General features: G+C 44.2%; 1 protein-coding gene across 1 annotated transcript in view; it reads right to left on the bottom strand.

The window, feature by feature from the left end:
* Positions 1-277: 277 nt before the first annotated feature.
* Positions 278-10,451, bottom strand: part of SWP (RNA polymerase II transcription mediator) — a 32,597-nt gene continuing 22,423 nt past the window's right edge. The window contains exons 5-7 of the mRNA XM_086495950.1: positions 4,045-5,316; positions 2,808-3,937; positions 278-2,180 (exon numbers count right to left, since the gene is read on the bottom strand). Coding sequence (XP_086352076.1) covers positions 1,283-2,180; positions 2,808-3,937; positions 4,045-5,316 — 3,300 coding nt within the window. The 3' untranslated portion in view covers positions 278-1,282. The remainder of the gene's footprint in view (positions 2,181-2,807; positions 3,938-4,044; positions 5,317-10,451) is intronic.

Raw genomic sequence — 10,451 nt, 5'->3', positions numbered from 1 at the left:
TGGATCAGTATTGCTAGCTTTAGAACATGGAGATTCTAGTTCAGAAAGGACCACAAAAAGGAAATGTCCACCGCAGACTTCAAACTTTAATGGCTATCGCATAGGGAGGAGGCAGCATGGTCAAATTTCTGAGCCTGAATATGAAGCATGGAGTGCTCATCAAATTCTACCATAAGGAATTTGAACAGTTCAAAAAAAAAATTTGCCACGGCCGATGCAACACACAATATAACACAATCAATTAGGGAAAAAGACTTTAGCAAATAAAACCATGACAGAATGCTAAAAATTTTGGTTTGTAATTAAAGAAACCACCTCTGCTGCCTGGAAAAGATGAATGGAATTCCTTGCAAGGATCAGCGGAGCACTTATTGATACATCGGGCTCTACGTATTTTACTGCTTCATCAAAGGCCTGAATCTCATATCTTCAAGTAATTAAAGCTTATCAACTTGTTATGGTGCTACTGATCCCAGAACTAAGACAGGTTTTTTTGGAGCACAACACTCCTTGAATCTGAGCCACAGTTGACAGCAGAACAAAAAGTCGAATGGCACAAGTAGGGGAAGTGCTACACATGTGGAGAGGCATGACATGAGCCGCTGGAAAGTAGCTGAGGAATTTGCAAGGCCAAAAAGGCATTACTCTATAAGCAAAGTTCCCTCATTCCAATCCAAGAAACAGAACAAAAAATTAAAAGCTAGATGATGTTGGAGGGCATCAAGTGAGGTGATGGGGAAGTCTTTGCATAGCAGTACATTATAGTAAACCCCTCATGTGCCTGAACAGAGGATTATCAGTAAAAGCTCATTTCACATATACAATGGCCTCAAGTCTTTTGCGACAAAGACTAAGAACGAGCATGTGGCAGGAAGTGTGATAAGCTATTTTACATGTGCCTCACTGTATGAAAGGCATATTGCCGCCGCTGCTGCAAGTTCGCCTCTCATGGAATTGTTAACAGATGTGTAACAAAACTTGTAGCATCATCATTCATATACAAGTTTACAAGATCCTCACTATCTCCCCACCATGTAAAAAACTGTACAGGATTCTGCTCAGAGCAGACTTGAAAAAACTATACAGCTGTTAGCGAGCCACAATGCAACTCGCTCTGTGGACATTCAAAGCAGCATGAATCCTCATTCTGTCAAGACCACAGCAAAGTTTTGCGAGGAGGAATTTCACAAGGGGACACCCATGTGCAACGCCATCGACTCCAATGCCACCCCTTGAGCATTTTCTCACAACGATGCAGGCTGCCTGCCACTCAAACATCTGTTCACAGTGAGCTACCTGTGGGAGACAGGACATTGGCCGACCCTTTTCGCAACTGTTGTAAAGCAGATTGAAGAGTAGTTTGAATAGCTTCGGCAACTGCCCGCAACCTCCCCCCCTGCCCATCAGTAGCATTTCCGCTCCCTGACACCTCCAATGCTCTTGCAATTCTCTCTTTGCATCTCTCCCAGTCTTCAACTCTAGACCAGCAAGCCCGACCACCATGACTACCTTCCATATGAAGAAGCAAGATGCTACTGCTCTCCCCAAACGCATACCTCAATCTTATTGCCACACACTGGGGTAACCAACCAGCTCCCCCTGCCACGTTTATGTGTGGGACATGTATCGGGTCAAAGATTACTGTCAATGTAAAATCCACAATTTTTCGAGCACGATCATAGTCAATACTACTCTTTGGAGAAGAGGTGCCACCTCCTGAGGCATGTAACAATGTGTTATCCTCTTGTCCACTGCCATGACTTTGACCCGATCGATTTTCAAGGCAAAGCTCTATTTTGGGGCGAGGAATTAGGTTCGAATCTGTGGATTGTAAGTGCTGAGCTGCTTTGGCAGCATCTCTTTTCCAGGCTATGAGACAAATGAATTCACGCAAAACGGGGACCGGAAGAGTCAGCATGGTTACAAACGATGCTAACCTCGATGCATCGTATGGTTCAAATGCAGCACGTCTAGCAAAAAAATCTCCAATTTCTTGCATCTCTCCAGGGCTGAGATCACTGTCTGACCCGGCCGAGGGCTGCTGCGACGTTTGTGATTGCTGTTGTTGCTGCTGAGATTGTGCTTGGGACTGAGGTTGAGGCTGATGCTGGAAACGTTTCACATTAATAGCTTGAAGCACGAGCTGCTGCCGGTGCACACTTACAGCAAATACACAATTCCTGCACAGAAAATGCAGGGTTTCTTAAAACAAACTTGAGTGGATCATGTTGAAATCACCATTACTCCATAGAGAACAGCAAAACAGAGTTAACAAACCACATCCCACAGGAAAGGGGAAAAAAACGAAAGCTGCTTTGCCACAAGTCTGTTAATTGAATAGAAGGCAGACAATGTACTAGCTTTAGCCATCCTGACTCCTTACTACGCAGATGAGGTATCTTACTTGCTACTCAGCCATAAAACTGGAGTGTTGGTACAACGAATTGATGATATGTTCAATATTTTACCAATGTGGAAAAAATTAATGTAGCAGTCATTTCGGGCTCAAAAAACCATGCTTTCAATCAAATGTGGAAATGTCTAGACCCCTCAAAATGGTGCCGCCTTTGGTATTGTCCACAACTAAGAAAAGTTTCTGACTAACAAATGATGCCCTAAGCAACAGGTCTTGGCCTTGAAGTTGTTATATATAAGCCACGCTAATTTTCCTCATGGTTTCTTTTTCAAAAAGAAAGGTCTACTATGTAATGGTTACACTCTTAACAACAAGCATTGTTCCTTACTAGATCTCCAACGACAATGTTAAGATTTCAGTTCGACAAAATTGAAGAAGGTTGAAAACTTACTGGACGTAAAATCGCAAAGCTGGGGTCTCGGGATCATGATTTAAGAGAGATCCTTCATTCTCCTTCAAATGTGAAGCTAAAACTTCTTTGATAATATCAGGAAATTGGGCAAAGAGCCAGACAACTCCGAGGTAACGCAAGGTTCCTCTCAGCACTTTTCTGAGAAATGCAAGGGGCACCCACACCCCTCCGTAGCCACCATCATCTGAAAAAGTATAACCAGCAGCATTCGACTCTCTATGAGAGGGATGAAAACCCATGCTCACTCCAGGGACAATGCTTCGCCCTGGTGCCATGCTACTTAAAGGAACCAAACCTTGGGAATTCAACAGATTTCCGGGAGTTCCCACGCGCAAGAGTGAAGGAGCCTGTGGATTTCCACTGCCTAGACCTGACCGTGCAACACCAACTGTGTTTGCATTGACCCTACTTGGCATTCCTTGCATCAAACTTTGAACAGAATTTCCAGCAATTCCCAATGACCCTCCTTGACTAGACTGTGCTGACAGTACAGCAGCACCAGCCATAGGTGATGCATCCATGCTACCATAACCCGTTGTGATCTGTTCCATGACAAAAGGTCGAAATTGTGGACAAGGAAGTGAGCCCTTTGATCCAAGTCCAACCCCCCGTGGTGGCGGAGCCGGCTGCAGCCATACCTGATCACCAGCAAAACACCTCATATCAACTGCAAATTGCCTACGATAGACAATGCGGATCCAGAAAGGAGATCGTAGAACAACTGATACATCCGTTGGTAGCAGGGAGCTAGGCACTAGGCCTGTTCCTCTACCATGCCCAGAGGCAATTTCTCCATTTTGTGAACCCTGAGTAGAGCTCATGGGCACATTGTTGGAGCTTCCAGGCAGGGCAGCACTCGAAACTCGTCCATTATTATTCGAAGGAGATGTAACCAGGGGAGCAGTCGGTGAGAGAACCTGACCAACTGCTTGGATTGCTCTTGCAGAGCCGGCAAGAACCAAGTTAGCTGCAGAGGTTATTGGAGTGGTAGCAACAGGCATACGAGCAGGTCTTATGGCCCCAGCAAGGGCATGTAGCGGTCCAGCAGTAACACGAATACAATCAAGAAGTAAATGCACCTCTCCTCCATTTATGAAGTCCTCCAAATACTGCAAACATAACAAACCACAATGTCATTCCCTTCAGCAATAAACTTATCTTAAATGCACCCAATATTTTCTGAATTAAACAATCTATAGATTTTGGTTACACAAACCTTTGTGTGAGGCCACAGTTGATCTGGTGAAACATGCAATGTGCACCCTATTTTTCCTTTCTCCCATTCCACCACAAAACGAGCAATAAAAGAACCAACATAGCTGAACCACACACTTGTAAGCCCAATAGCTTCAACTCGGAATGCCCTTCTCATGACTTCCCATGATTTCTCACCTTCACCTCCACCTCCTAGAAGCCCTTTACGATGCGAACTTGGAATTCTATCTTGCCCAAGTTCCCCTTTTTCATCAACCTTATTTTCTAGGAGCCACCTCATTTCTAATGCAAACGCTCGATTGTTCCATAGGCGATTCAAATCTACCATCATGTTTCTTATGCTGTCATCCTCTATTGAATAATAATTCAGAACAAGTCCATCACTGGTGCAGCAGATGTGAGAGTCAAATTCACAAGCTATGACTTGAGCAGCTGCAGTAGATTGTGGAAAGGACTTCTGTTTTAGTCTCACACTCCATGCTGGGCTTCCAGGGTTGCCAAGACACAAGCAAATGTGCTCCCATCCACACAAGTCCCTTGACCTGGGGCTTAATCCAACTCTAAAGGATTGTAGCCGAAAACACAACTCATTAGAAGATTTTTGCAGGCCTACTTCCTCAAGGTAAGAAATATTTAGCGCATCCATTTGACTACACAAGCGGGCCATCTTGATACTCGAGGAGCATTCTCTGGATACTTGTAGAAGAAAAGCAGTATAGGAGAACAATGGTGCTTTCCCTTCGTTGGCTGCAGCTATGAGTTGAGAATACTCCTGGCCCACAGATATCTGTGGGGCATTAGAAAGGCCACTGCCATCCGATGATGTGACTGTAAATGATTCAATCGGCTGAATAAATCCTTCAGTGCCGACTTTTCTTCTCTTCGAAACAGGGGATCTTTTCACTCCTTGAAGAGAGGGCAATGAGAGAAGTGAGTCTGAGCTCTTACGTTTCTGTTTGTTCACATCGTTAGTTGCCTTAATTATTGCATTTGAAGGATGTACCCAATTTGAAACTGAAAATTCATCCTCTTTAACAAGGAGTGAACCCACATCAAGATTCTTGTAGCGGACAAAACGCACTGGGCCACTGAGCATTGAATTTTGTTGTGGTTGCCCTTCAATAAGGGTAAGAATTGGCATGAAGTCACTATTCATCTGAAGCATCAAAAAGAAGGACATGCAACAATCAGGAAAGGCCAGGATAAGCGTGTCTGCTCCAATCCTGGGTCCTTCAGTTGGTGGTTTGAGTCTAAGAGTGCCTTTCTCAAACACCTGTCATAAAGCAAAACCAAAAGAAATATAAAGCCTCTCACTTTGAGCAACAAGCGGTTTGAGCATAACACACTAAAAAGACAGTTATATAGCATAATAACACAAACCTCACTATGTTTTCCAGAAGGAATCTTACTAATGATATCTTTTGAAGGTCTTAGAGAAAATATTCATTTACTGAGAATGTTGATATTTGGTTGTTAACGATGTACATAAAACCATTCATAGGGTGCGTCATAACCACAAAGAGAGAACAGCTAAGGCCCCGAAGCTAAGATATGCCTAACTACAGAGAATGGAGTTCATTACAACAGAGCAGATACTTGCTTCACAAATGGAAGCACACTGCATTATTGTGGTTGCGGCAGTACCTCATCAAGTTTGGCTTGAGCAGGACTTGTTACAAAGAATATCCACTTTGTTATTTGGCAGATTACACACGTCATGCATTTACTGCCAATTTAAGCTGGAGGGCATGTCATTTGAGTTACCTTTCAATGCACGGTTACAATGTGACATAAAGAAAAGACCTGCATAAGCATTTCAGGCATAGCTCACAGTTGTGGGATGCCATCCCAGAAAATTTCTGAGCAAGCTTCATTGAATAATTTGGGCACGTGTTTGAAAACTCAATCCTTACACAAAGTGAGCATGTTACCTCTTGCATATAAAATTTGCGCTTAAAAACTTACTTTAAAGCTCTTTTGCCAAAGCAATACAGAAGTTTGTAATGGCCCAACTAATGCAACTTGACAAGCTTAGCCCCCCCCCCCCCCCCCCCAAAAAAAAAGCCTCATATTGTTCATCATAAATCATCCAACGGCATGCTACAGTCTGTATCAACTGCTCTCAGCAGAAAGACGACAAATTCGTAATGCCATCTCCCAAATGCTTGTCCAGCCCAGGTACAACAGCCTCAGTGCCACACATCAGCTTTCAAGCGACCAGAGCGGGTGGCCCATGAAAATCAAGAATTAATCACTCACTTCAATAATCGCACAAGATACTGCAAAAATGAGTGCTTGCACAAAAACTGCTTAGAGAAGAAAGAGAAAATTGTGTGGCACTACAGACCAGAAGAAGGGCTGGTCTTCCCTCTTTCACAACTATGACTTAATACGAGAATTCAGACCCTACACGACAACACAAGCAAAAGACGGAAGAGCAAATTTTTAAGTAGTAATGTAAGCTAAAGACTAAAATGAGATTCTGGTATGTACCCACCTATAAGAGGCGAAACATAACCACCTAGAAGCGCTTTGCAAAGCATGGGGCAAGGTACGAGATCAGGAGGCTCTCATTTTCTTTGACAACAGAACCAAGGCCCGCTTTATTTCACCAGAGGGCAGTTCGACTCGAAGTAAAGCTTGAGGAGATACAGCCACAAATGAACGCCGTTCTAGGGGCACCACGGCATGAGGTTGCAGCGACACCTCTAATAGCCTATAGGCACGCTTGGCTTGAGCTATTAGGATCACATTGGATAGGAGGATTTCCATACCATTCCACTTGACGTGTCACATGCACATCTAATGTGCATGTGGACAAGCTATAGCTCCTACATCTAGGGTTTAGCCTAGCAAGTGTTCTGGCACTTGGTAAGCCTATTCGCAGGGCATGCCTGTCTAGGCACTTAAGTTAGTTGCATACCCTCTAATAGCATAGGATCACAAACAATATCTGCGGCACTGGGAAGTGGTCGCATTTAGTACTTTAGTATCAGGCCTAGGTAGTTAGGAGCATGTGAAGCACCTCTTATTAGTAAGTTCATAACTTATTAATAAGTGACAGTTTAAGCAAAGTCGTGGGCCATGTTTTATGCTTCCGCTCGACCCATCACATTTGTAATATAAAGGAAAGCTGTCACAAACTGGTGACGTGGCTGCCCCACAGTACACACCCACACCCGCCCCGGCTGGCTGCAGTGCCACGTGGCCACCATACGGACTTCCGGAAATGCCGCCGCAAAACGCGCTGACAGGGTGACGTGGCTGAGCGTACGGATTTTTGTGAATTACGAGCAGCTGTACGGACGCTTTTTCTATGCAAAAGCTGGGCAGAAATCCTACGCAATGCTGATTTTGGGTCTATTGCTTTATTTCTGAATGAAGCTTTTGATTTTGAAGCTTTTGGGGCTCTGCTTTTAGCACCCCTTGTAAACCTTTATAAGTATGGGCAGGGCTCCCACTCTGCACAGCATCTGGATGTAGAGTCTGAGAGTGAGACCCTCCCACTCCCTTGTACATTGATCACACAGTGATACAAAAAGAAATACCGAAAGGGGCGCCAGTCTTTGCAGCCAATATCTCTAGGCACGGAACTCCGTCGGGCCGTGTCGAATCAATTGTGAACTGTGAACTGTTTTGAAGTGAATCTCTAAAGTGTCGCGGTAGAATCTCGACTTGGAGTGTCCAAGTTTGTTAACAGAGCGCGGCAGATTTCTCTTCTACCGGGAAATCGGATCCTTTTCTCGCGACACTTATGGATTCAAACGGAGATCAATCGACTTCCTCTGCATCTGGGGATGCGGGAAGAGATCACGAAAAAGATTCTCACGAGGAGTACGGCCCGCCTCAGCCTACTCAGGCGGAGATTGAAGAGATGAAGCGTCGACAATTGGTTGACGATGCGACAAAGATGATGATCAACATTGCGAAGGATCCCAAATTTGCAAAATTTTTAACGCAGACAACCTTCGACGAAGTGCACTCTCAGTGGCGGAAGGCCACAAAACCATCCCTCAAACCGGCACTCAAGAGCAAGAATTAGAAGAGGTGGTTGATACACGGATTACACAGCTTTTTGACGCAACCAACAAAGCTAAAAAGCAGAAGAAAGGAACTGACTTCCTGGGGTATTTGGGTCGTCAATTTGCTTTTGCCTTGACAAGAAAGCAGAAAAAGCATGTCAAATATGAAGGAGTATCCAATTCTTCTTTTTCTTCTTCTTCTTTTGACAGTTCTTCTAGCTCTTCTGACTCGAGCGAGGAAGACAAAAAAGGGAAAAAGCAAAGCTTCGAAAAGGGCAAGAAAAAGGCAAAGAAGCCTAAGTTTCGCCCAATTTCTGACAGTTCTACAGAGGACTCGTTTTCAGATAGTTCAGACTCCAATGATCACAGATTTTATGCAAAGAAGAAGAATTTCTATAAAGCCAACCAGTATGACTTTCTGGAGGATAAAAGCAAGAAAGCTCGAGAATTTAAAGAAGGTGGACAGTCGATTAAATTTGACACTTTTTCTAGATTCCGAGACGCTTGGAGGGCTTTGGCCTTCATACAGCAATTTGACATAGCTTTCTCTGGAGGACATTACTCAGAGCACTCCAAGATTCGAAGGGCTACCTCTTACTTCAAGGGAAATGCTCGAACATGGTGGTCCACTCTTCTATTGAACAAGAAAGCGCCAGTTAAATGGCTGAAATTTAAAAGGCTTTTTATTTCTTCTTGGTTGACTCAAGAGTACGAACGCGACATACGAACTACTTGGAACCATCTCCGGATGACCAAGAAAGATACCTTGGACGCATATTGTGAGAGATTTTGGAGCTCTTTTCTACCCGCTTCTTCATTTAAGAAGATCTCGTTTAAAGAACAGATTCAGCGGTTTACCTTGGGACTTCTTACGGAGATCCGAGATCACTGCTTAAAGCAAAAGTCAGATTCTATTCAAGAACTGATGAGTCATGTGAAACGGGGCTTTGCCATACACTCCGGCAATTTGACTTACCCCGCAGATAAGATCATGACGCAGAAAACAGAACAAACTTCTAAAAATGAAAGTAGAAAGAAGAAGGCCAAAGATCGATAAGGATGCACGACCCTAGCTCACTCCGCGGGAGAAACTACATCAAAGAGGGGAAGTGTTTTGGATGCGGGGAACAAGGACACATCTCCACGAAGTGCCCTAAAAAGGCACATAAAGATCAAGATGAAGAAAGGCCAGAGAGTTCAAAAGCAGCTGAGGAACGTGGACGAAAAGGGAAGATAAAAGCAGCACTAGTTCCAGATTGCATGGGTACTGACCCTAGCTCGATTGATGAGAGTACGGAACTTTGTCGAGCTTGGGGCAACGTGACAGATCAAGAAGCCCTTTGATGGAGGAGCCAAGGCCAACTTCATTTCACCTGAATTGGCGGCACGGCTCGAGATTACACCCAATCAGATGGGAGCACTAGCAGAGGCAGTTCTAGCGGCGCCCAGCAGGGACGTAGCCATTACACCTGTCATTGGCAAACTTCGGTTGCATTGTCAGGGGTATTTGGGGCACAAGGACTTTGACATAATGCCTTTGGAAGGTTGTGATGTCCTCTTGGGAATTCCCTGGTACTATAACAACAACGCCGTGGTCGACTATCAGGCGAGAAAAGCGACTTTGACTACAGAAAAGGGCCGAACCATTGTACTTGATGTAAAACTTAAGGGCGAGTCTGTCCCTATTGTATCGGCTTTGGCCGTTTCAAAGTTAATGAAATCCAGTCTGTTTGTTTATTCGATCTTTTTGAAAGAGTTGAATGATCATCATAGGACAAATATGTCTAATCTAGAAAAAGAACGCCAAGATTTTCTCCACACTCATGTCGATTGCTTTTCTGAGGGCCTGCCAAGCAAGTTGCCACCAGCTCGTCCTGAGGATCGTACCATTGATTTGATACCTGGAAGCACACCACCGAACCGACCACCTTATTGTGTGAGCCGAGTTCAGAATGAAGAGATTATGAACCAAGTGAAAGACCTCTTCGAAAAGGGTCTTATCCAACCGAGTACTTCACCTTACTGCTCTCCGGTGTTGTTGGTTTTCAAGAAAGATGGATCTTGGAGAATGTACATTGACTATAGAGCTCTCAACAAAATCACCATCAAGAACAGATTTCCGATTCCCAGAATCGATGATATTCTAGACCAACTACAGGGATCCTCTTGTTTCAGCAGGATCGATTTGAAGAGCGGTATATCATCAGATTCGAATCGCGTCGGGAGATGTCTACAAGACAGCTTTTCGGACGACTTTTGGTTTATTTGAGTTTTTGGTCATGCCTTTTGGCCTAACCAATGCTCCAGCAACATTTAACAGAATGATGGACAGGATTTTTAGAGAGTACAGATCTTTTGTTGGCACTTTCTTTGACGACATCATTGT

Source organism: Adiantum capillus-veneris, chromosome 22 (genome assembly GCF_014529385.1).
Source record: "Adiantum capillus-veneris isolate H3 chromosome 22, ASM1452938v2, whole genome shotgun sequence".
In the NCBI taxonomy this organism is placed as follows: domain Eukaryota; kingdom Viridiplantae; phylum Streptophyta; class Polypodiopsida; order Polypodiales; family Pteridaceae; genus Adiantum; species Adiantum capillus-veneris.
This window is presented reverse-complemented; position numbering and strand designations above follow the sequence as displayed.